This window comes from Pseudonaja textilis, chromosome 4, assembly GCF_049901715.1.
Source record: "Pseudonaja textilis isolate UNSWEBS1 chromosome 4, rPseTex1.2, whole genome shotgun sequence".
Lineage (NCBI taxonomy): Eukaryota > Metazoa > Chordata > Lepidosauria > Squamata > Elapidae > Pseudonaja > Pseudonaja textilis.
Genome location: NC_141993.1, coordinates 64,186,404 through 64,214,311, shown reverse-complemented (window position 1 = coordinate 64,214,311; position 27,908 = coordinate 64,186,404). Strand labels below are relative to the sequence as shown.

Genomic DNA, 27,908 nt, shown 5'->3' with positions numbered 1-27,908 from the left:
AGACATTCACAAAGCATTTTATAAGAACCAGATGATTATATTTATGCTATACAAATATAACTATATTATTTTGCAAAGTTTTAATGCACTTGTAAATATTGTTAACAAATTGAATTAAATTCACTGCTGACTGAATAAACATTTATATTCCATTTGTATTTGTCTACTTAAACAACAGTTACAAACTGGTGCAGTTCATTTGTTTAATTTAAACTATAGTTTTCATCAATGTGAAAAGATCCTATCAAGCAATTTGATAGGAAATTGAAATCGGTATTAAAAAATATCCTTGATAAATTAATGCTTAATCTACAATGCAGATGAGAATTTTATTGTGTAATTGCCATCTTATTCACAACATTTTATATGAGATCCAGGTATTTTCCTCTTTTATTTATAAACTTCTCACTTTTCCCCACCAGTTCTAATGTTTATTTTCACCTTAAAGAAAAGAAATTGAAGAATTGTATGCTGCTTTTAAAAATAGTTCTGTGACTGAAAGCACTTTAAATAAGTGCTCTGAGTTCTACATCACTGAAATCAATTAGAATTTTGTTCTTCTTTAAAAGAATAGGATCCATTTTGTAAAGAAGGTAGGTGTATTACTAGGGAATTATAATAAAACAGTGGTAGTCCCAAATAGAGTGCTCTGTCCTAATAGCTACGATTGTTTGTTCAGAAACCATCACAAGTTCTTAAAGTATTTCACTATTATAAAAGAATCTTGAAGTTTTGTCATAAAATTTCCAGCACGGAAAAGGACAGATTAATCAGCTTGCCTTTATGATGTCAGTGACAGCTTGTTAAACTTCTCTGAGCCTTGAAATCTTGGAAGATTCAATTATTAATTTAAGATTTATAGGAGTAAACAAATTCCAGATTTGGAGTCACCTTCAATTAATCTTTGGGGATTATTCAGGTCTTCAAAGAGTCCCGTTTCAATAACTTCTTCTTGCCAGGGTATTGGGATAGCACCAGTAGAAAATCTCTTAAAGAATTCAGTGTCTTTGTCATCAAACTCAATTCCTCGAGCTTCAGAAAAATCAGCAATGTCTGCAACATCTTTGGCATAGACAACTGATGGATCTGGCACAAAAGGAGGATCAATAAGACCTGCCTCCAGCCTGTGGAAATTTATTGACTTGAAGTATTCATGTTTCCTGGGATCATCATCATTACTCCTGTAACAAAACAAGAAAAAGTCTTATGAAGCAGATTTATATTCAAGCACATACTAATCATATCAGTGGGTTTACCAGTGGGATCAGAAAGAAACAATCAAAGATTTGTTAATTTATTAAGTTTGAGGCCTTCTGTTACTTTCCAAATTAGAAGGTTTAATAGCACGCTAGGCAACAATACTTGATAAATACATTTTTATACAGATTAATTCATATATCTTGTTCTGATAGATCTCCTTTAGCTAAGAATGTTTAGTGTTCATTAGTTAGCCCTCTTTCCCTGTGGATAACTTGAGTAGCATTAAAGAAACAATATAATAGCCTTCTCTCAACTGGTGATTTGTGGACTATAATTTTTATCTTCCTCAGCCACTGAGGTATTAGTGGGTATAATCTCAAAGGAATTAAATTATATTAAAAAATAAGCAATGTGTAGGTAAGAAGGTTAAATCTGACATGATTGTTGACCTGGAGAAGAAACTTTCAGCTGCACTTGTTATTCTTGGTGCAATTCAAGGTGCTGTAATAAAGTCCTACAAGGGGTTGGGGGTGGGGGCAATTATTTGTCCCCTGTAATTTTTGTACAGCTGATAACCAAAAGGGTTGGTATGCAACAGGTGTCAGCGTTCCAGCAAACCTCCATTCTAATCAGTAACTCCAAGACAAACATATCTGAAATGTACCTTTATTAGAATAGCACCTGGCACATCTGTAGAAACCCGAATCTGAAAGATTTCGGACTTTCCACAATTCCCAAATTGCAAATCCATCCCTTATTGGCCATCATCACATCACATGGCCCAATCATGATCCGTCCAAAAGTAAGATCCTTTTTTCATCCTGCACCATACCCAATGACCTTGAACTAACAAACGAATTTTATTTTGTCTACTTAGAGCTACTCAATTGAATCCACCCCCCTCCCACTTGTGCCAGCATGGAAATGTGTCATTTTGTCATCCTAATTTATCTTTGCTTCTACTGGGTAGCTCCTATTCTAATAGGGTTGTCCAAGATTTTGGACTGGGGTGATAGAACCTATTCTGTGTTTTATTACTGGCAATTTTCAGTCATTTTGTTCTTTATCAGCTTTTAACTTATTTGTGTTGTGATTTTGTTTGTTATATTTTATCTTTCTTTTTTTGTTATATTGTGAGAAACTAATATTCATTTGGGGTTGGACAGTACTTCTGTTAAATAAATTCAATTAATTGAAAAGAAGCTACTTTGTTCACCTAGGATAGTGAGGATGTATACTGAACTATTCAGTATATGTGCACATATTCAGTATATGTGCTATTCAAAAATGTGCACATACATAAATTTTAAAATAAATAAAATGATGTAGAATTGATTCCAAACATTGAATTTCATTACTTTTGGAGAAAAATGTGTTTTAGAATAGGCACTAAACCATGCGACTGAGTAGTATTAAAAGACATGATTTTCTGTGACCATAATCATGTAAAATAAAAGAAAATGTATAAATTTCTATCTTTTTGTAATGCTCATGAAAAACACAATCACCAAAATTAGATTCAGTGTCCAGCTATAAAAACTTGGCTTCCTATTTCCCACAGGTACTCTAGTTCAGACAGCCAAGATTATTGATATTTTTTGTGAGTTATGTGCCAGCAGGCTGTGTTAGGGAATAATTCTTAAAGGAAACTCAATGGCCATCACTTTCTTCCTTTCTAGAAACTGACATTTGAGCACCACCGCTAGGCCTTTGCATGCATGTACAAGAGTCACCTAACAACATGATGGAGAGTATAGCATCACTAAATAATGTTTATTTGTTAACATCTGTTAGAGTTCTGATAGACCTCTACCAGAAACAGATTTAAACATTCTGAGAGACCTCTACCAGAAACAGATTTAAACATTCTGAGAAATCTAATTCCTGGTTCACTCATGCCTAATAAGTTACAATTTATTTAATCTCAGTTTGTAAGCCATAATTGGCTGGATCACCCATTGAACTAGCCCATAAATAAGCTTTAATGTTTAATTCATTTGCTAGATTAATAATCGGATTTATTTTATATTTTTGTTTAATAAAAATGCAGATTGGAAAATAAATCCTCAAGTACTTTTCACCATTTCACTAGCACTATAATTATCTTTTCATATTACTTCTAATTATCATGATCACCTATGAGAAAACCATTGAAATTGTATTTTCTAGAACACGAGTGCATACATGTCAGGCCAAGAAAACCACATGGATGCATTCATACAAACATCACGTTCTGGGTGAACTTAACCCAGTTATTTAACTTTATCATGAATACATTGCAGGTTTTCTCAAAAAAATTGAGTGGTTATTAAATGAATGTACTAAAGTCTGTTCAGCTATGCCCTGGCTAAAATAATATATATATATCTACAGTTCTGCAAAAGATAAAATAAAAAAACAAACATTATCTATAAGGAAAAAGATAGGGGAAGGGAAAGTGCAAAAGAACAAAGAAAAATGAAAATAAATAAAGAATAAAGATGCAAAAAAGTTTTGTTAACAATCATTTCTGGAGATGTTTGGAAGGTGAATGTTGTGGGTCAGCAAGCACTGGATCTCTCTAATATGTTAATTAGATATATAGTTGGGAGTATGGCAGTGTGTATGGCAGATGATCTGCAGATAAACTAAGTCATAGTATGTACATTTGTCTTTTTTAGTCCACTTAGCAATATTAATATTCCAATATTTCTCAACATTAGCAAAAATATTTAGGGAAGATCTTCTGAAAGAGATTCACACACTCTTTTTCAAATGCTACATCTTGGCATCTTCTTGGAACATAGCCTTCTCAATACTTGCCCCAACAAAAATAATGCTTTTCTTTGGAGAGTATATTTGGCCTAATATAGTCTTGTTTCTTAGAAACTGACATATACTTACTGATTGCATTTAGCCTTCCAGATAATGACTAGATAATCTGCTGGAAACCATTGTTTAATTGGTCTCATTTGTTCTTTTAGCTGTCACATTGTGTTTGTAAATTAATTTTGAAAAGTGGAAATCCAATTCTTCTTGGATTAACCTGTTAATATCAGATTCCAGTTCATATGTGTGTGTGTGTGTGGTATTCTTCATACCCATGAAATAAAATATTTTTCTGCTTCTTTCTGGTTAGTGATCTGTTTCTTTCTGAATGCCCCTGATTGAAAACCTAGTTCTACAAAACTTACATAATTGGACCTAGGAGATGAAATAGTTTACCTCTTATGACCCTTGGATTGTTGATATTTGCTGTTAATCAGAAACCTTTTAGAGGGTCAAGTATGCAAATTAAAGCTGCCTATAAGAAGCTTTAACTTATGCAATGCATACTTAAACAGATAACCCAAGGGCTCATTGACCTTACCAGAATCTTAAGTTAATCTTTGTAAAGTTGTCCTTGAACAATATCTCTAGTTAGCAACCATAGACAGGTTTTCTGCTGTCTCCAATATACAATGAATGCCCTCCCCCCCCCCCACCTAATCACAATATCTTACATATAGTGGCAATAAAAAGAAATGACAGACAAGCATGCAACTGATAAAGTTCAAGAGATACTCTATAACACTTACGGCTATCAGACTGTTTTTGGAGAAAATGAAAAAAAAAAAAAGAGCGTATACTCGATTCACTTTGGATGTAAACTCATTGGAAGCCCACATCTCCTATATGCAGGATTTAAGGTTCGCATTAAAATTATCTGTTTGGGACCCACATTTTGTGAGAATAAGACAGAGCACATTCTCAGTGGAATTCAAGCCAGAAGAAGCCAAGCCTTTTCTTTCTTTCGGTTATCCTCTGCATACTTCAGGAAATGTTTGGCATTGGTTGCTGATTTTTAATTGAGAGGTCTGTTTATTTTTTAATTGGTGCATTGAATCATAGTTTTAGTGTATTTATTTTAATATTTTACCCATAAACATAACATTTTCATCTGTATTTTGCTTGTTAGCCATGCTGAGTGTTATTTTTGGCAAAGAAGAAGAATATAAATTTAACAGATAAATAAATAGCCCAGTTCAAGTTATTAATTACGGTGATCTGTGCTTTTCAGTTAGTATTTTCAATCAGCATTTTAATTCCAGTGTTTCCTTGTGTTTCATTATAGCTTGCGTCAATTGGGCCAAACATTGGCTTTGAAAGATAGTTTAATTGTTAGGGGCTAAGCAAAACCTCTTTGCCATGACATGGAAAGATCACAACTGGTAAAGAATGCTAAAGCAGCACATTTGGCAGTATCAACAGCAGCATGAAAAACATCTGCACAAATAATTATTGCAAGACAATTCCCCGATCCTTTAGAGGTTAATACAACATTAAATGAACTGGAGCAAAATATAAAGAATCTAAAATATGCAGGCATTAAAATGTATCTCTGTCCTTTTATTGAGTAATTGGGAATATTTTCCCAATAAAAGTATAGGGTGGCATTAAAAACAGGTATTTAAAAATGTATTCATTTTTTTCTTTAGATTGATACTTCCATGTGTTTTTAAAGTTCCTTCATCAGAGATGGTGTTTGGCTGCCTTATTCATAACAATGTCCCATGTTTTTCTTGTACTATTTTTAAAAAGTTAATATAATAGCTATGTCCTTTTCAACTTTCAACTTTATTTATTTCTAGGACTTTTACACTGCTTTTTGTTCAGGACATTTAAGATTTGATTATAGTTTACAGCTGTTTCAGACACAATTTATTGTAGATGGATTTTTTGTTTGTTTCATTTTAAATTTTTATTTTCTAGTTTACATTTTAGGGGGCTTTTAAAATTAAATTAAAATTAACTTTTTCCCTACCTGACATTGGCCAGTGAGCTGGGAGAGGCATCCTACACAGTGTAGAAAGCATACATTTATGAAATGCGGTACACGGAATATTTTTTAGACACAAGAATGTAACCATAAATATACTGTATTATTATATCTCTGACTGAATAAACTTTTTATTTATATGAAAAGTGTTGTCCTTCAAGCAGAATATATTTATTTAAACATTTATAAGCCATTTTATTTGGCATTTGAAGCAATCTACCATCATTCTTAAAAGCTTCTATACTGTTCTATGAAAATCCTTCTTTTGGATTGTCTGAATTTTTGCGTAGTTTTACCACTGTTATCGGAGCTTTATAGAAGTCCAATGAAATACACAGGACCTGGGTGAACATCTGACACCAAACACTGATATTTATTTCATTTATTTCATAACTAAAGACCCAACATGCAATATGCATGTTTGAAAAGTATCATTGTCCCACTTCTCACAATCCTTACCCATTATTCTTAAATTAGCATCACAAAAAAAACCCCAAAACTCTTTATAGTTTAACATTGTTTTGTAGTAGGGCAGGTCTGCAGAATGAAAATGAGAATCAGAATCATTTTATGTCCTTCTTTCAAATGGCAGCTTAGTACTGCTGCCACCACCAGCCTTCAGGACAAGCCTCATCTGTTCTGCTACAGATATATTTATTTATTTAAAAGATATATAGCAACCATGATAAAAACATAAGCAATGCAAACTCACAAAAAAGAAAAAAACAGAAGATGAAGTTCCCTCAGATAAACAGCTCTCTTCCCAAATTCTGTAGGAGCAGGTTTGAAACTATTATTAAACATCACAATATATAATGAAAAGAAATATTCTTAGGAACACAGCCTGAAATATATTTGAAAACCAAAACATCCAATTTTGTAACTTGTTCATAGAGGTAAAGGACATACAATGCAAAAAAAAAGAAAGTAAGATCTAATTCCTAGTTAATTTCTACAGAAATTTCTTAATTTCTACAGAACAAATGCTCCTCTGCTTCAGTGTTCCTGGATTTCTTCAGCTTCTTTGATATTCCAAATGTCTGAGAGATGGAAACTAGCCCTTTTCCAAATCTTATCCGTATCCCACGGAGAGAGGGTTGGAGTTTTTAACTATTTATACATAAGCAAGACTAATGTCTCAGTTGTGAGAAAGTGAACTGTGAATCTGCAGTTTGGCATGCAGGCTATAATCTCTACAGGTTTATCCCTAGTAACAATGTTTAGCACAGCTACTGTTTTCATCTATAAAAAGAATACTTGAATTGAGATATATAAAATGCCAGCCACCTTTCTTTCCTCAAATCCTAATGTTCTGCTCAACTTTAACCAAAGTTTAAATTGCATATGGTGACAGAGTCCTTTGTGACTAGTGCACAAAGATCAAGATCTTGCCTTCCTTGATTGTGTGACTGAAAATTAACCCCAAATTATCCAATAAACTCTGTGGCTCAATTGGGGAACTGAACCTCTAACCCCCATTCCTTTAACTTTAAACTATCTACTATTGACCTCACCCCATTCCTAAGAGGTCTGTAAGGGGCGTGCATAAGTGCACAATTGTGCCTACCATCCCTGTCCCATTGTCCCCATTTATTCGTACCTATTTCCTGTATTCTTACTCATGTTTATACTTATACCTATTATCTTGTAAGCGATTGACAAATCAGATGAATAAATAAATAAATAAAACCTGGGCCTCTCCAGGTCCAGATTTAACAAGAACCAAACAACACTATTTTCTCAGATCTGTGCTCTCTAGCAGCTCTTTCCCCAAATTCAATAAAATGCTATTCACATTTGATCTGGCAAAAAAAAAAAAGGCAGGATGGCATAAAATGTGCTGCTGCAACTGTGGATCCCTATCCTGTAACACAGCGGCCACCAACTTTTTGGGTACCAGGGAACATTTCCATGGAGAGAGGTTTTTCCATGGACAAAGGAGACATGGTGTCCTGTGCTGCCTGCATCCCATGGATGGGCTTCGCTTGTTTGCACGGCCCAGTTTCTGGCATACTGTTGACCAGTGCCATTCCATAGACCAGGAATTGGGGACCCCTGCTGTAACAGGAATGACACACCAAATGGTGCTGCTCTTTATTGTGCATGGTCATGTTAAGGAAATGAACTAGTAGATTCCTCTTGCTTCCCTCCCTCCTCAATAAATATTTGCTAGTCGGAAAATACCCAGCAAGTATTCTCGTTAACTAGGCCTGGGACAGGCAGGTTTTAACAGATGGCTTAGAGGTGCAGATTCAGTCAATTGTCAAAACTTCCTTTAGGTTTTACAGAAATTTCTGTTAATTCATAGGCTATCAGGAATTTGTACAAAGTTTAAAATATGGAAAGACCAGTACAAGAAGAGACACTTTTAGGAGTAATGGAAAGTAGTGGCATTTATGATTTTGAAATAAGCATCAAAACCTGGAATGACTCTGGAAGCAAAGAACCAACCAGCTCACTGCAGTAAAGTGAACAAAATTTCTACAGCAGCTAAAATCCTGATTACAAAATATCCGGAAGCAGTCAGGGAACCTTCAAGGGCAGCTGTGGACAATGGCTTGCAATAATCCAACCAGGGAGATTACTACAGTTAGATTATCTTTGCACCCAGACAGATCTTAGCTCTTTAGCTTAAGCAGCCTTAGAAAATTCTACAGTATTGACATTTGAACTTCAGTTCCTTAAAAAAATATGGCAGTACCACTCAATCAAAAGAGGGAAAAAATGATACCTGCTTCCTAAACGACTTTCAGGATTCTTTGCCAAGAAGAGTTTGCAGATGTCTTTTGTTGGCTCATCAAAATTAGCGTGCTGGAACTGCACTTCATCATTTATGGTTCTTTTTTTAACTTCATCTTTTTCAACCTTTTCTTTGTAATCCTTGAACGGTGTTCGACCAGCAATCATTTCATAAATACTGCACCCCATAGCAAACCAATCTACAGGATAACTGTAACTTTCTTCCTTTAAGATTTCAGGAGCCATGTATCCATTAGTTCCAGCCTGTGGCAACATAAAATAGTTTTAATGAAGAGTAATCCTAATTAGTGATACAGAGAGAGAGAGAGAGAGAGAGAGAGAGAGAGAGAGAGAGAGAGAGACATCAGAGGTGGTATTCAGCGGGTTCTGACCAATTCTGGAGAACCGGTAGCAGAAATTTTGAGTAGTTTGGAGAACTGGCAAATACCACCTCTGACTGGAGATTTTACAGTATCCTTCCCCTGCCACGGCCACCAAGCCATGCCCACAGAACCGGTAGTAAAAAAATTTGAATCCCACCACTGACACACACACACACACACACACACACACACACACACACACACACACAAACACAGACTCTCTCTCTCCCTTCCTCATATATGCCAGTCTCCCAAGCTGAAAAATTGAAGAAATAATGAGGTTTCTGTCTGTTACTAGTCTGCTTACAAAAAAACCATGTTTCATGCAAAGGGAATCTAGCAGTTTTAACCAACACTGGAAAGAACAGGGGAAGCCAAATTCACTCCATTTCCCAGTGACCAAGAACAGAGTTGCGCAGACAAACTTAGAGACAAGTAAGCTTCTCCTATTTGGGTCACCCAATGCTGATTTCTCATTGCAGGAAACCAGTAATGTTAACCAAGGCTGTTGGCAAGGAGTGAAAACTTCATCTATCTCTCTTAAGGCATTGGTGTTAAACTCAGAGACAAATGAGAGCCACTAAATCTTGCATAAGATAATCATGGGGACCAGCCCCTCCCCTCCTATCCCACCTCCATGCAATATTCCCTCTAATTTCTAATAAATCTATGAGTGGGGGAAAATTGCTTTGTGCAGTTTTTCCTGAACCAAATACAACTTTGTGTGTCATGATATAAGAATATGAGTAAAATTTAAATATATACAATAGTAACATGTTCAAATATTTATATATTTTTACTTAAAATATCAAAACTAGGAAATATACACAGTATGGAACATACTATACATGCTTGAAAATAGTGGAGGCTCTTGGGTTGGGAGTAGGTCAGTTCCCAGTATAGGGAAAAGGCAGAAGCTCACAGCTTAATTGGCTTAATTGCAGCTGCCCAGGGTGCTTGAGGCTGCTGAGCAGAACCACCTGTCAAGTAGTGATCTTGTATGGCTTGTGCCAAGCAATCCTCATTGCTGCAGACTGAGGTGGCAACTTGTGCAGGACTCCTCAGAAGTCATGAGCTCTTGAATTTTGCTCACTGGTGACTAAAGTTATTATTTAGTTTTAAAATGCAGTATCATCAATGTTTTATTACATTTTTTATTTTATTTAGTTAAATGTTTGTGACATATATTTTAATCTGGTTTACAATAATGTATTTAAAATATATTAAACTGAATTTTAAGGTGGTTTGTGCCACATCCGAGAATGTTATGGGCTGTACATGGTCCATGGCCTGCTCAAAGGGATCCCAATCTCTTATTTCTCATTGACACATTACACGATTTCATAGTGCTCTGCTTGCCTTACAGAAAAGCAACTTAATACAAGTAATCATTGAAGTTATGATGCACCCCTCCCCACGCTACTTATGACTTGGTTCCAGAATTCCTGTGACCACATGACTGAATTTCAGGCATTTAGCAACTAGCTCACCTTTATGACCGGTTGCAGCATTTCTGCATTCACATGATTATGTTCATGATATTTTTTTGCCAGTTTCCAGCCTTAGGGCTACATTGATTTGCTTAACAACCACCACATGCACTTAATAGCCACTGCAAAAAGTCCTAAAATTGGGTCCGGTCACATGGGTGGCTCAATGTATGACCGTTGTGACTATCTCTACTTGTATTCAAAATCAAGAACTGCCTGTACTTGTATTCTTCTTGCCTATTGCATGTTGTTTGAAAACTTTCTGCAATCAGCAATGGAAACTCAATAACAATCTTAAAAGGAATAATTGTTAACCTAATTTATACCACAGGGAATTGCTAATCTGTTAAAAGACAACCTGAATAAAGTGTAAAAATGTGATACATACAGAACAAACAAATGAAAATATCTGAAACAAAATTATGGACAACTGAGGGCATCTTGCTATAAAATGCTAATTGCATTTAGCAACTTTTTAACATAATAAATATTCTTCAGCTAACTTTCAAACTGCTTACAGAATCACACTGTTTAACTCCATTGCCTAATCCATCACATCATCAAGGTGTATTTTCCACATTTCTTTCATATTAAGAGGTCTGTGTGTCTATTACTATACAATACTTATCTAAAAAGAGGAATAGTTCTTCCCTAAATATCTTATTCTTAAAATGGAAAGGGCATTTATTTGGAGAGAATATAGTAAAGGAGCTGTTAAGTTTTAAATCTTGTTTAAATGTGTCATCCTTTTGAATAAAGGATGTGTATGTGTATAATGTGTATACTCAACCCCTAAATAAAATGCAACAACCTACCATTTCACTTCTACTCTGCTGCAGAGCTGTATATCAATAACCTTGAAGAAGGAATGCAAGAATGATTACATAAACATGAACTGAGCCCTGAAAGAGAGGATAGGGTGAAAAAGAAACTCAGGATTATCCTGTGCTGATTCTCTTGTCAGGTTTTCAAGATTCTGTTTTTATCCCATGACATAAAATGGTTCTTGTGGTGTTTGTTCACATGAAAATTTAGAGATGCACTTGATGAATCAGCCCAGATAGCAAGAGTAAACTGAGAGATTCACAAACTGAAAAAAAGGACAACTACAGAATATCAGATTTTGAATTATAAATTTTGGGGTAGGATCATTCAACTCTGATTGACCCAAGAACTTGAACTGAGGAACACCAAAAAAACATGCTAAGAATAGACAATTCAGTGCCCTTCTATTGTTCTGAAATTCAGTTAAACAGCCAGCATAGCTATTGGCAAAGGATTATGGGAACTATACTACAAAATATTTGGAGGGTACTTGCTTGCTTTTCTATGAAAAAATATTAAATTAAATAGAGCAACTAAAAAGGCCCATATGCTTATATGGAAAGGAATTAAACTTATCATTGGAGCAAACCATAATCACACTGAACTGATTAAAGGTATGCTGATTAGTCTATTTATTTTTTTCCTTTCTAGAAAAACAAGGTTAGCTTTGCTGTATTAGATTATGATTAGAATTCTTTTTTTCTTTCTAGGGAAGGAAAAACCTTGGCCTCCTCGTCAATAAGCCATATAACAGAGAATGGGCATTTGCAGTCTCAGTGCTTGGTTGAATATAAAGAAAATTCTAATGAAGGAGAAGGGGTGGAGGTTGAAGAAGAAAGATCAGGAAGACAGCAGATACCTGTGGTTGTTAAGAAGAAAATTAAAGACTAGGAAAAGTGGACTACCCTTATCAGGCTGGTACAACAAATTCCCCCACCCTTCTAAGTTGCCTGGCCTTGAAGCAACATACTGATCAGGCAGGAAATAAAGCTGGTTTCTCAAGATGGGACATCAGGAGTGAAGAAAGGGTGCCAGAGACAACACAAGTAAAAGCTGACAACACAGCCCACAACTGAGCCTGGCAGGCTTATTGAGACCATTAGTGAGAGCAGGAAAGCAAGCCACAAACCGCTGCAGCTAGAACACTTGATCCCCTTGGTTAGGCATTTCATTAGAACATTACTTTGAGTTCTTGATTTGGCTGTTGAGGCTTCAAGTGTCTGTTTTTGTTTCCAACCCCTGAATACTCAAGAGTCTGGGGAGAATAAACTTCTGCAAATTCTCTACATCTTCGAGAGTCCAGTGTTTGCTTTCTATTACAGTATTCATTAGTCATCTCCTCACTTCTCTGCCACAGGAAAATGTTTTTAACCTTTAAGCCATGTTTGGAATCGTACTGCAATTGCCCTGTATGGTTTTCAGTAATTGTGACTGCATGGGACTCTAAAGCCTCCCCTCTCCACCTTCCTGCAAAGGCTGAATATATTCTTAGAACGACACATTGCCCACTCATGATTTCTATCTATTAATTTTCTTTTATGTATATATAAAGATCTTCTTGAGTTGAGCTTGACTCAGTGGCTATGGGGACACATCTATAAAGTTGTCTTCAGGATGTTGTTGCCTTTCTTTTACTTTTCCCAGTTATTTATATAGCTATAAAAAACTGGGAAATTCCCTGTTGATCTCCCATCCAAATATTAAGTAGATCTTACTTTGCTCAGCTTTTGGGCAAATCAATCAATGTCAGTTAGGTGCTGCCACATGCTCTATGTTATTTTTCCATTTATTGAATTTCTTATAAAGTATTAAGCTAAATCTAAGGAAAAAAAGAAACTGTTCAGTTAACTATTTTAAGAACATGATAAAACCTTAATAGGAGGAAGGTGGGATATCTAGAAAATAAATAGTAAGCAAAGGTCATAAAAAGTTATTTTCTTTGTTTCTTCATCAAAAAGGATGAATTTAAATATTTTACAAACAACACTGCTGCAACTTAGATATAAATTAACTGTCCAATATTATATAATTATTTTTAAACATCCCATATGTATAAAAGGATCAAAACTCCTGGGTACCTTGGTATATTTCAAGTATTTGATAGACTTCAAATATATAGTGAAGAAGAACATATGCATCTTTTATCTACAATGATCAGTCTGCAGTCACAGTAACATTCCTAACATTTCAACCCCAAATGGAGCAACAATAGAACAAATGCAGACAATGCATGCATATTCCCCAAGTCCTAAATTATATCTCCAATACAATGCAATCAACCTTTTTAAAGCATTCTAGATGACGTTCGGGGCAAATAAATATTTCTTCACTTTAAACTTGTATTCTGATCTTATCCAGCATTATAAAATCACACATATAAAATCTTCCCATATACTGTATAGTATATGATATACCATTATATGATGTACATGATGATATACATTTGGTAGCGAATCCTTTGCTGCTAAATGCTTTTATTTTTACATGTCATGCATCAAAACAAATAGGAAACTGACTTAGCTTAGCAATACTAAATACTGTAAACTCAGTATACCGAAGATAATTTTTCAGAAATTTGAAGGAACCAGAACTCAAACTCATTTCATGTGTTGGGGGAAAATATTCTGCTGATGAAGTGTTCTCCTAAAGTCCTGGCTAAAGTCTTGTAGTATTTAAACTCCAAAAATTGGGGTGGAGTTGTTGGTCACAAAGCAGCTGTCCTTAGGGGTTCCAACAGAATAGGAAAATGTGGTTTAGATCGGCTCACATTTTCCCACAGCTCTTTACAAAATAAACACAATCAGTCTCATAAACCAAACAGAAATGACAATCTGTGCGTTCAGCCTTTATTTGTCATGGCAAAAGAACTGTTAAACAGGAAGACAAAACAATATGAATTTAGCCCTATCAGCTATTTTATACAGCTCACTTCTCCTTTCCTTCACAGGGTGCCACTGACTGCTTTGTTCTCCCTTCCAACTGTTCCATCTTTCGTTCATAGTGGCCTTAACAGACCTTGGAGGAATGTAACATTGGACCACAGGAATCTATTCAGTATACTTGGTTCAAAGATTTATTTCTCCCTGATTACAACTAACCTTGCCATGCATTGTATAATAAAGAGGCAGAAATCAAAACTTGCCTTTCCTTTTACTTACAATATACCAATAATAATCGGCCCAGCATTCAACTAGCCACTGAAAAGATAATAGGAAATAATAATATTTCCTATTATCTCACAATTTTGCTATAATACACAAAGAAATCAACAAATAGAATTATGATTTAAACATCTTGCATTCTTCTTTACTGCTGCATGCATTGTAAACTAAGCAAAGTATAATTCTGCTTATGGGTTTGGGAGACCTTTTCAACATGAGATAAGGAACCTCTTAAGAAAAAGGATGTGTGAAGGCAGATTTTGTTTATACAAAATATATTCTTATGCATGGAAAGTGAGAACTGCAATTCTTTTTTTCTAGCCTAGACACACACACCTACAAACACAATATATGTAGTGTGTGAGTGCATGTGTATTGCCTTAATCTCTCCGTGTCATCTTTATATATGTACTTACCCTAACTTCAAATTTATAACAAAAAGCTTTAAAGAACCAATGTAGTGTTAATGCTATTATGGTATTGGTCCAGGAGTGGGGACAAGCAAGTTTCTGTTCACTCCTAGCCATAGGGAGTGATTTTGGGCCAGTCACTTTTGCAGCCCAATCTATCTCACAGGGTTGTTGCTGTAGGAAAAATAGGAAGTGTATGCTATCTTGAGCTCTTGAATCAAAAGTAGAATATAATAATAACAAATAAAAAAGATCATTCAGTTATATAACCTTTCATTGTTATTCAGATTTTCTTCTCTTTCTTGTGCTTGCAGCGTATATCTTGATCCTGTCCTCCTTTCTTCAAATCAGGGAATAATGGGATTGAGATCACTATCACTATCATCATGATTTATGACCACATCACTTAGCAACAGATATTTTGTTTCCAATTACCAATGAAACTCGAGGACTGCCTGTATCTGTGTTTCTGCAAAAATAAATTTGGGTTTATTATTTGTAACTTTTGATTTTAAAGCATCAATCAATTTCTTTTGTATGTCCAATAAAATATCTTTTCCGCTGTTGTAGCCTTTCATTTGTACGTCCCCGTTCAATGTCAACCTTCTCTAGCTTGTCTGATAAAAACTTGTCCCTCTTTTGCCTTTACTTCCATTCATATTCATAGAAGGAAACATTGCTATTGATATTGTTGATATTAACTTCTGATTCATTTTTTCAAAGTTATCCTTCAGTATTTCCAGTGTTATAATGTTTTGTATCATTCTGTAACTGTATTATAGCTGTCAATCTTACTGACACTAAATTTAAAATCCCCCCCAAAAAATAAAAGAAAAATGTTTTCAAGGGAAGAAGATAATGTAATAATCTGTAATAATTGAATTAAAAATTTCAGAAACCTCTAAATGACCCCAGACTATAACTGCATTTGTCCATAGCTCTTTATGCTAGGGAGAGCCAGTTTGTTGTATCAGGCTAAAAACAGAAAGATCATGAGTTCTAGTCCCACCTTAGGCACAAAGCCACTCGCATGACCTTAGTCAGTTAATTTCTCAGCCCTAGGAAGGAGGCAATGGCAAACCACTTCTGAAAAACCTTGCCAAGAAAACTGTAGAGATTTGTCCAGGCAGTCTCCAAGAATAAGAAATAATTGAAAGGGACAAAAAAATTAATCATGGTTTACTCAACCTATTGTATGGGTTTGCATGATATAATGAATGATACCTTTTGTTTAAAACATCCTAGACTAAAATGTTAGAATCAACTATCAACAGTAAAGGAACAAGCAGCCAAGAAATAGGCTGTAGATTAGCATTTGGTCGAACAACCATGAAGGCCTGAGAAAGGATATTCAAATACCATGATCTATCTACCTACAAACATCAGACATGTGCAAGCTATTGCATTCCCTGTAACATTCTATAGAAGTGAAAGTAGAAGCCGGATAGGAAGAGTTTGAACATTGATGTTGAGGAAGGCTCCTGAGAATACTATGGATAGCCAAGAAAATAAACCAATGGATCATTGAACAAATCAACCCTGAGTTTTTACTTGAGAAAGTAAATGACCAGGCTCAAATTATCCTACCATACTTCACACACATTATGCAAAGACCCAGATCTCTGGAGACAGATAAGGGATAGATCAACATGGAAAAAAATCTATTTATGTGGTCACTACGAACTGAAAGTTACCCAATGGCACATAATCAATCAACCAACCAACCAACCAACTAACCAACCAATCAATCAGACGAGCAAAATCCAGCTTTTTCCCTTTTGGAAAAAATATAGGAATCTTCATTTTCTGAAAAATGTAAAGGAGAAAAAAACCTAATAATGGAATAGTACAAGAACTTTTTTTTAAAAAAAGCAAGATGGAAATTAGAGGAAACCGAATGTGCTATCAGATAACTATTTAAGGAAGTCTATTAAGAACAATATCTACAAAGCTATTGTCATAATCAGCATTCTTTTTCCTTCATTTTCTACCTTAGAATCTAATCTTCCCCTGCCAAAGCTAAAGCCTTAATCCATCTATTATTATTAACAGTCATGGTTATTATTAGAGAGATTGGATAGAGTTAGGAAGAAGACACAGTAAGGAACCTGAATCTGTGTGTATGATTGTGCATTGAATGTTATATGACTGCATGGGAATAGATTTGAATCAATATATTTCACTTTGATCACAGAAATGGCATTCACTGGCTGAGGAATTCTGGGAGTTCAAGTCCACAAGTCTTAAAGTTGCCAAGGTTGGGACCCCTGCTTTGGAAGACCATCCTCGACAGATCCTTATGGTTCCACCTTTTCTATCTTCAAGCACTCTTGGATTTGGATGGGATTTCCAGAAGACTGTCAAAAAAAGGACATGTCTTCCTTTTTGTCCTTGTATACTCCATTCAGCAGGTATTATTTGGTTTTTAAAGTATCTCAGGTTGAACTATTTTTAGCAGTCAAGTGATATTGTAAATTGCCTGCTTCTTCTTTTTATCTTGTCTGTCAACTGACTCAACAGCCAAGATTTATGTTATTTATTTCCTGATTCCAGTAATCAGCTTCAATCCAGACAGTTATATTTATGATCACTGTAGTCTGTGGATCACATGACTCATCATGTGTCTATTGTGAAATTTCTACCTCATATCTACTCTTTCCCACCCACCCAATTATTTTCCCCACCCTATCATCACGAGGATATGTTCTTAACAATAACATTTGTGTAAAAACATTGCAATTGAAAAAAAAGCCAGACTTTCTAATAGTTGAAAAAGTAAGTTGGTCACCAATTATCATGAGGATATGTTCTTAACAATAAAATCTGTGTAAAAACATTGCAATTGAAAAAAAGCCAGACTTTCTAATAGTTGAAAAAGTAAGTCCGCATGCATGTAGGCCTAATAATTTTTTTTTGCTGTTTTTGTGATAATTTTTGTTATGGATGGCAGGAAAATTTAAAAGTTAATGTATTTTTCATTTTCCCCATTTGTCTTCCTTTCCAATTATCCATGTCCTCCATGGATATCCAGAATATGCATAACCATAACATGCTGATATCCAGTAGGTAGATATATCTACATGAAAAGATAGTCCAAAACGGAAGGATTAAATCAAATTATAGTTAGCAACCACCCCCTGGAATTGAACCTGAAATCCCATCAGCAACCAACACAGCTCTTGCAGAATAGATGTTATGCTGCTGAACCGGCTAGCACTGGTAAGGCCAGCAGATGCTTATATGCCAGTTTTGCCTGCTGAATTGTCTTCAAAGGTAGCCCCACGTATAGCAATTTGAAGTCATTTTAGAGTCAATGAATCCTGATCCAGGAATGGGTATCACTGGCAGAGGTTCAAAGCCAACCAAAGATTTTCTAGCTATTGATTCCACCTATCCAGCAGGGTTCAGGACAAATCAGGACAATTTAAATTGCATAGGAAATGAAAACCTGTTAAGATTTGCTTTGGAAGTAGTCATTTTCTGTACCAATGATAGCTCTATCTTCCTGGGATGCACCTGCAGTCATTTTCATTCCATATACTTCCTAACTTCTCTAAGCAAGTGGATCAAGACTTCTACATCACTTATGCAGCCTGGTAACTGATGATGTAAAATATGCATTTATCAACCTATTGATGATACCAGGCCTTAAACTAATGAATGGCCTGTCCCAAAGGTTTAATGTTAGATGTTAAATAAGATTAGTCAAAAGGCTGAGTACTGCGGTATCCCACATAGAAATTCATTTGGCAGATTTTTCTCTTTACTTCTTTGGGTGTCATTGGTGTAAAAGAATCCCAAGTGACTTTGCAAAATGTTACCTCTATCATCTCATGAGATTCTACAAATTTACCACCCAGTTCATGCCGTATTGGATATTTACAATCCATTTACATACAGTAAATATGAGCAATTTTGTTCCAACATGTTCCTAAAAACTAGCAGGGATCTTCTGGGATCCCATGGCCCAGAAGGACCCAGATCACACTAAATAATGCTGCTGACTAGCACCCTGAGGATGCAATAAATGTGGAGAAGTATGGACACTTTATATATCTTACCATTACAGTATAGACCAAGAATTGGGCTTTTTCCCTCTTTCTGGCTGTTCTTGGTCCTTCCATATTCCAGTGATGCTGGAGATACTTTGTTAGGTACTTCATCTCCTGGAGCTCCTCAGCAAACCAAGGAACCCTATAGATTGGTACTCAGGAGCCACCCTATAAAGCCCCAAGTCTCTCTATTCTATCATTCAACCAGGCTTGCCTTAGAGTTTCCCCCTTGATTGCTGGGAAAATCTCCATCATCGACTAGAAATCAGTTGGATTCATCAGCTACCTAGGATGGATTAGCTTAATTGATCCATCCTCCTTATAGAGATTAGGGTGGCCACGTGTTCCAAATGGGATTAAATAATGAACTGACAATAGCCTGAAGGATTCATGTAGATGTTTTCACCTGTTACATCATAAACTAATTGGTTTGAGAAGAGCATCATCTTTGTCAACCATCTACTTTCTCTTTGTGCCTCATACCAGGTGTGATATTCAGAAAAAAATTAATTGCTCAAGTGACATTCATGCTTATGGATAATAATTCAGTGTTTATTACAGAAAAAGAAGTCACTTTTCAAACAAAGATAGTTTTCTTACTCTATATATTATAAGTTGTAGGCCTTCAAATTCAAAATACCACCTTATTTTCTGGGCATTCGTCTACAGCTACTATATACTGTCTCATACTCCTAAATTCCAAAGGAACATATTTTTTTTCCTGTAAATTTTATCTACTCCTTTTCTCCACAATAACAGTTTTGTGAGATGAATTGAGGTGGGAGAAAAATGATGGGGCAAAGTCACCCAGCGAACTTATGTGCTTTAAGAATGAAACAGAACTTCAATTTCTCTACTCACAATCTAAAACATTAACTGCTGAACTGCAGTCTATTATATTTTATATTGTAAGCATGATTAAGCAGATGTTTAACAGAAAAATATACTTTACAATGTTATAGCATATATGCTTACATTTTATGTCAATGGAGAAAAGACCTACTCAGAAACAAGATATTGTAACTAAATAAGCTGATATCTTTGATGAACAAATCCACATTTTAAAAAAGCCGTTATACGCATGTGGATGGATGGAGAAGCTTGAATAGCAAAATGCTTTGCAGTAACTGTATTGGTTAATTTAGAACAGGGGTGTCAAACTCAAGGCCCGGGGGCTGGATCTGGCCTGTGGGGTGCTTAGATCTGGCCCGCAGGGCTGACCTGGGAACAGTGAAGGACCTCAGTGCCCTGCCAGTGACAACAGAGCTCTTGAGGGCTGCATGCAGGCAGCCAGCCCTCTTGAGCTCAGTTTTCACTGGCAGAGGGTTGCCCTTTAGGAGTCAAATATGAGTGAAGGAATATTGGAGACCATGGTCATGATTCAGCCTATGTAGGCTGCTGCATTCATCCCATGTTATTTAATGCATTTTGCTGGGGGAGGTCATCCAATAGAACTAGATGGACTTATTTATTTAATTAAAAGATTTACAGGCCTGCCCATTTTAAGACACAACTCTAGGTGACTCACAGAAGTAACAAAACAACAAATCACAAAACCATAAAAAACTAATTCCAAGAAGTAAAAATAAAAAAATATATACAAACACACAAAAAAGAATCCACATAATTTGAAAATAAATATTAACCAGATTTGTAAAATTAAGGAGATATACAACAGTTTACACATTCATGCTATATAAAGCATTCCATACATATCATATAAAAACATATGCCTATTCATTCCATACATTTCTATGCAAATAAAAAAACTGAAGTATCTTCTCAGAAGTGGCTCTAGAGTTCATGTCTGCCATGACCAATCCCAGGTTATCTAGAGCTCAACATGGTCTGGAACAGTGGTCATAGTCTACATCAGTGGTTCCCAAACTTTATCAGTGCACCGCTCCCTTGGTGCTACAAACTCATCCTCAATGCCCCCCACCCAGGGGCGGGATTAAAATTTCTGTGGGTGTGGCCTAATTTGAGGGTGTGGTTTGCTGGTAACATGACTGGGTGGGTGTGGTTTGGTGACTGGCAAACCAAATACAAGTGGTCTCACTTAATGGCTGGTTGCTTAGTAAGTGTTCTAATTTATGACTGGCCTCCCCAGAGCTATTTTTACCTGTTTTTGGAGTTTTGACAGCCATGCACATACATATACACATACTCCCTTCCAACCCTGCCGGAGCAGGTCATTAGACTAGAATTGGCAAAGCATCTCTGATTAGATACTAGTAGTGAATAAAATCTAATCAGAGATGCTTTGCTGATTCTTGTTCATTTATTTTATTTGTATTTCTTTATTTTATGTTGCTGAATTGCCTTGACATGTGTGTCCCTTCTTGTTCACAACCCAGAAGCTTTTGTGATTCTTTGCAGCAAAAGTTACCGACTTCTGGCTTTGCTCTACTTTTCAAATGGGCCGTCACTGCCGCATTCTAGGTGCCAGTCCCGCAGGTCCACCCCACTCAGCCCGCTGCACTGGAGGGACCTGCCCAAGCAAGTCCGAGCAGAGCGGTGAACCAAATCAATGGGGTGAGCCTGTGAGAGGGAAAGAGAGAGAGAGAAAAGAAAGAGAGAAAGAGAGAAGGAAGAAAAGAAAGAGAAAAGGGAAAGAAAGAAAGAAAGAAAGAAAGAAAGAAAGAAAGAAAGAAAGAAAGAAAGAAAGAAAAAGGGGACAAAGAAAGAGAGGGATGGAAGGATGGAGGGGGAGAGAGGGAGAGAGAGAGACCTGATGCATCAGATTGAAATGAGGCCTAGTTTAGAGGCCCTTTTCCACATTGAAACACCTTTGCCAGCATCTTTGCCAGCACATTGAAACATCTTTGGCTTCTATTAATTAAAGGTTTTGTGGACGAAACATGGCCAAGACTATCAGGAAGCTCTCACATTTTGTTGAGGCTTTAAATAGGATCCATTGGACCGGACCTCCACTCTAAAAAAAATACTTTTCCCCAATGTCTTACAGTGCCAATTCTGAAGAAGGCAAAATCAAAATATATTGCTAAATTACAAGAACACACACACACATACACACACACTCCCTTCTAACCCTGCTAGAGCAGGTGATTGGACTAGAATAGATATCTCATTATCTTTCTCCTCCCTCCCTCCTTCTTTATTTTTTTCTTTCTGTCCCTTCCTTCCATCCCCCTCTTTTTTGCCCGTTTTTCTTTCTTTCCCTTTTCTCTTTCTCTTTTTCCTTCTCTCTTTCTCTCTCCCTCTCTTCCTCTCTCTTTTCCTCTCTCAGGCTCACCCCATTGACTTTGTGCACTGTTCCATTCGGACTTGCTTGGGCAGGTGCCTCTGGTGCAAGGGGCTCAATGGGGTGGACCTGCAGGGCCTCGCCCCAAACATGGTGGCAGGATGTTTGAAAAGGACAGCAAAGCCACTCTGGCTTTGCTCTCCTTTCCCAATGCTGCATTCGGGGTGAGGCCCCGCAGGATCACCCCATTGAGCTCCTTGCACCAGAGCATGCAAGTCAACGGGGTGATCCTGCAGGGCCTCACCTTGAAAGTGGCGGGGGCAGGATTTTTTCTCACTCCTTAATTGTGCCCTGACACTCACCTCCAACGCCCCCCTGCGTGCCCCCTAAGGCATCCCACCGCCCCCCCAGGGGGTAGTACAGCCCACTTTGGGAACCACTGGTCTACATCTGGTGTTGCTATCGGAGCAGTCAGCTGCATGATCTGAAATTGAGGGAGTTTTTGGTATCTCTCTTGTCATGGCGAGATCACACTCTGATTTCCATGGGATTTTCTAGAATTGCTATCCACTGTGGGAGACTGGATTCATTAGATTGGTCTGCTCCTGACATTTGATGAACTCAGATGGGTTTCGGAAGGAACTAGGAGCTATTCCTATTAGTCTGCTCAAGTTCCATCCAAAGATTTTGTTGTTACTTGCAACAGGGGCTAGCTGAGAAGTTGGATTGGATTGCACTCATGAACCTACTCCTCTGTCAGGGATTCTGTCACTCTCCTGTGCTTTATGGAGGAGCTCAGGGAGATGAAATGACAGAAGAAATATCTAGAGCAGATGTGTTCGACCACAGCCCATGAGCCAATGTGGCCCTGGACAGCTAGTATTGCAGTGTCACAAGATGTAATTAAAAAATAAAAGAAATTTGTTGTTTATATACATTGACTATATTATATATTTCAGATACAGCCCAAGACAATTAGTGTTCAATGCAGCCCAGGCAAACCAAAAGATTGGATACCCATGATCTAGAGCAGCATTGGCACTCAGCCAAGGACAAGTCAACAACAACATGGGTTAGCATCACTATTAGAACTTACTTTGTGGCACTAAGGGTAGGACTTTTCAACCCCTATTGTATTCACAGATTGTTGCCCCACACCTGTTTTGGGTGAGACAAGTCCTCTTGTGCAGAGGCCTAGGGAGCAATTTGTTTAGCACCTGCTGGATAAAATCGTTCCAATTTACTTGCAGCTGAATGCTGGCCTTGCTGCATGTCCAGAGGAAATGTCTGGTTATTGGGAATGGTTTGAACCTGTTGGACCTGAGGAAATGGACTGAGTGCTTTAAATTGTGAAATTAACCATCAGCTTTTTAGATTAATGCCCTCTTGGCTTTGAAAGTGGCCCAGGATGGTCCAGGGTATATGGGTTCTAGTGGGTTCTAGCAGTAGTTAATTTTTCTTTGAGTGGGGAGGTTGTTCCTTTACCTCTTAAAGAGGCTTTGGTTTGCCCCCTCATTCAGAAGCCATTGCTGGATTTTACTATACTGGATAACTTTTGCCCATTATCTAATCTCCTCTTTTGGGACAAGGTGAATGAGAAGGTGGTTGTGCAAACAGCTTCAGGGGACATCGATAAAGCAGATTATCTGGGTCCTTTACAGTTAGGATTCAGACCTGGGTATTGGAAAGAAATGGCATTGGTCATTTGTATTGATCTCAGGCATGGAAAGCATGGAGGTTGTGCATCCATCCTTGTGGTATGTGACCTTGGTAGTTTTTGATACCAGCCATCATAATATCCTTCCAGATCAGCTCAGGCGACTGGGGTGTATGACATGGTACTATGCTAATTTGCCTATTTCTTCAGGATTTCTGATGATACCCAACTATATATTTCTGCCCCGGTGAATTAACTTTGAACTCCTTATGCCAGTGCCTAGAGATTGTCTGGTTGGGGACAACAGACTTCAGCTAAATCCTAGCAAGATTATGGCTTTGGGGTGTGGGGTCCTACCAGTTCTAGGACTTTGCCATCTTTGGTGCTGGACGGTGTGGCAATCTGGGAGCCTGCCTAGGTTCATGACTCCTGTTCGAAGAGAAGGTGGTGGCCATGACTAGGAGGGTTTTTGCACAATTTTGTGCTATGTGCCAACTGCATCCCTTCCTGGATTGAGAGACTGTTCATGGTTACTCATGCCCTAGTCCCCTCAAAATTGGGACTACTGGGACTGGGTTACATTAGAATGTAGATATACTCTACATGGGGCCTTCCATTAAATCAGGCATTCCCAACCCCCAGTCCACTGTGGTGGCACAGGCAGTTATGTGTACTGCTAAAAGAGCACATATTACACCGCTGTTTCACAAGCTGCATTGGTTGTCAGTCTGCTTCCAGGTCCAATTCAAGGTACTGGTTTTGACTGTTAAAGTCCTTCGGGACATAGTGCCAGCTTATCTGAAGGACTTCTTCTCCCTGATTGCTTAGGTCTGTCCCATTAGATCTGGGAGGGAAGGCATATTATGGCTTCTATCAACCAGGGAACTGTGTGTGGTGGGTCCCAGGAGGCAGGCCTTCTCTGCTGTAGCACCTCTTTGTGGAATATCCTCTCCTATGACTTTAAGCTTGTTTCTTCCTTGCTATTGTTTAGGAGGTCCTCAAAACCTGGTTATGTCATCAGGCATGAGGATCTTTGAGAACTGAAGAGATTACTAGATGTTCTACTGTGACTTGTTGTGACATTCTTGCTCTTTCCATTCAATTTGTATCCTTTTTAAAAATATTGATAATATTCTTATTCTTTTATTATATTTTTAATCTATTTATTATTGTATTCAATTGTTGTAAACCATCCAGAGTTACTTTGTGTGAGATGAATGGCCATATAAATGCAATAGATAAATACACAAAGAAACAAAGGATTTTAAAAATGATATAACTAAAAATGGAGCCTAATGTGAATAAAATAATATAATAATTCTCCAAAATTCTTTGCTACTTTATTAATATCTTAGTTAATGCTATCTTCTGCATTGTTAAACTTGAAAGAAAAATTTAGTTTAATTTTCTAAAAAGCTTTCTAAAATAAAAAGTTCAACAACTAAGAAGAAAGATAATTAATTTCTGTTTCCAAGTGTACCATTCCTTATCAACTCCCTTGATCCTATATTTATATATTATACAAACCAATTTGTGGAAGGCCAAGTGTGGTCTGTCTTTCCCAATTTAAATAAAATGTTTATTTTTTTTCCTTCGCTGAAACACATTTTAATATTATTCTTATGTGATTCCTATTACTTGCAATGGGCTTGTACAAGAGAACTTTCTATAGATTATGTTTTATATTTGGATAATAAAGGTAACACTTTATATTAATATTTTCTCAATCAGTTATCAGAAAACATATAATTGCTTGAAAGAAAATGGCAACTTTTGGCAAGGTATAGATTTCTTTTAAGAAAGTATGGTACCTGAATTGCCACACTGTATAGTATAAATATTGAATTAGGCAAATCTTCTTACCAGTCTGTCACATAGAATAAAGTTAGCAAATAAGATTTAGTCAGGATAAAATCTGAAAGAATTAACACTGGATCCAACGCATAAGAAACAGAGAAAATTGCTCTATACTGTTATCTGCAACCCTGCACAGTAAATACTCACTTACCCTGTTGCTGATTTTTTTGCCGTCCTTGATTTCTACTGCCAAACCAAGATCAGACAATCGGCAATGACCATTATCATCCAGGAGGACATTTTCTGGCTTCATGTCTCTGTAGACAATTTTGATGGAGTGGAGGTGCAGTATCCCACAGATAATTTGAGCTGAGTAGAAGATGACTCTATCCCTTTCCAAGCCTCTTTCACCCACATTGTAAATGTGATATTTAAGGTCCCCACCATTCATGAGGCTCATGACGAGACATAAAGCGGTTTTACTTTGATAAGCATAGGCCAGTGTGACAATGAAACGACTGTTGACTTTTTCAAGTATCTCCTTTTCAAGAAGAGCCATACTTTCACCCTTTTTTTTCTTCAATCTTTTTTTGTCCAGCTTCTTACAGGCATACATCTTCCCAGTACATTTCACCTGGACAGCACAAACCTACAGCATGTTCCACGCAAAAAGAAAAAGTCCAAGTGAGCCATTTATATTGGGAAGCAGAGAGATGTCAATAACAATTCTGAACTGCTTTAGTGATACCTTAAAAATAAGGTTTTCTTGGCTGGAATGTCTCCTTCTAGCCTTTCTACCTACATAAAGTGTTAAGTAGTAACACTACAGACCTTTTAAACTAATTAAAAGTACCAAATTATGTTGCATTTTGTCTTGCCTGTTACAAGTTTCATAAGTGCTTATATAAGCAGAAAGGTGAGGAATAAATTTCATAAACAAATAATAGAATTATTTACTATCATGAAAATAAAAAACATGAATTCATGTAAGCAACTCTGAGCCAATTAAAAGGAAAACTACATATTGCTCCTGAATACATATTACTGCAGAGAAAATAACCAGTGAAGAGGATTAAAACAGGGATATGTAACAAAAAAACCTTGTTTATGCAAGAATTTATTTAGTGACCCATGGTCTAATGAATTTATTTAAGTATCAAAGCTCATCTATATACACAGCATGTAGACTAAGTAACTGCTCCTTACCTCTCCAAAGCCTCCTTTGCCTAATACTCGGAACTCTTCAAAAAATTTATCATTTATAGATTGCCGCTCATAGACTTTCCATTGCAAGAATTTCTCATAGAATGGACTGGTCTGGAAGCCCTCAAAAGGTTTTCCCTTAAGAAAGCCTTTTGTCTCTTCCCTGGCCAACTGCAGGATTTTCTCAAAATCATTTGCGGAGGCTGACTGGCACTTGTTGGATAGGTCTGTACTAAGAAATTTCAAGTAAGTATTGCTAACATTCTTCAGATATATGTTGACCATGCCCTCTAGGAGACTGTTCTTGATGCTTTCTTCTGATAACTCCCAAGCACAAACTTCATCCAAGAATTCTTGGGCCACCTGGTATTCAGGCACAGTCGCCAGGTAGTCTTTGAAAAATATCTTGCCAATGGGTTGTTGCTCACAAATGCTCTCATACTCCAGAGAAATAGAACTCTTGATTCCAACACATTCCTCAACCTTAGGTAGGTTAATGCTCTTGCGTCGCTTTTGCATATCCTTGGCATCCACTTCTCCAGACTTCCTGGCTTGCAAGTATGCTGTGTTGGCAATCAGATTATCAAGTCCCCCCATATCACACATCTTGGCAATCAATTGGAGTAGCAGCGCTTACTGAGGTAAAAACACTGGGGAATCTTGCGGTGTTTATCTGGGTTTTGCTTTTTTGTGCCACCACCTGGTTATATGTATAAGCTTCAGAGAATAGGAGGGAGACTGCCGACTGCAGTATTAAATACCTCTGAAGGATTTTCACTAAGTACCTTTGAGGTGTATGTACCATTTGTGGAAAATGGCTAGTAAGAGGTTTCTCTATAAGGAGCTTTAGGTTTGCTATCTATAGCTAAAGGGATGCCATCCCAGGAAAATCTCCTCACTAGTTCACCACTATCTAGTGTTCATTTCTCAGTTCTGTGTCTACAATTTATGTCTCGAAATGCTAGATAATTCTACATACTCCTTTTTT

The 27,908-nt window shown here is 36.9% G+C and overlaps 1 protein-coding gene across 1 annotated transcript; it reads right to left on the bottom strand.

The window, feature by feature from the left end:
- Nucleotides 1-304: 304 nt before the first annotated feature.
- Nucleotides 305-27,878, bottom strand: GRK7 (G protein-coupled receptor kinase 7). The gene is made up of 4 exons (XM_087933271.1): nt 26,924-27,878; nt 25,929-26,366; nt 8,730-9,001; nt 305-1,181 (listed from the first exon to the last, which is right to left on the bottom strand). The coding sequence occupies exons 1-4, from the start codon at nt 27,524-27,526 to the stop codon at nt 857-859; spliced, it is 1,638 nt and encodes a 545-aa protein (XP_087789397.1). The 5' UTR covers nt 27,527-27,878; the 3' UTR covers nt 305-856.
- Nucleotides 27,879-27,908: the final 30 nt, after the last annotated feature.

Bases quoted from the DNA above. Each gene is read 5' to 3' on its own strand.
- GRK7 (XM_087933271.1), bottom strand. From the start codon at position 27,526: ATGTGTGATATGGGGGGACTTGATAATCTGATTGCCAACACAGCATAC. The intron at 26,367-26,923 runs GTAAGGAGCAGT...AACATGCTGTAG, and splicing joins GCAAAGGAGGCTTTGGAGAG to GTTTGTGCTGTCCAGGTGAA. The intron at 1,182-8,729 runs GTATCATTTTTT...GTTTTGTTACAG, and splicing joins GAAAGTCGTTTAGGAAGCAG to GAGTAATGATGATGATCCCA.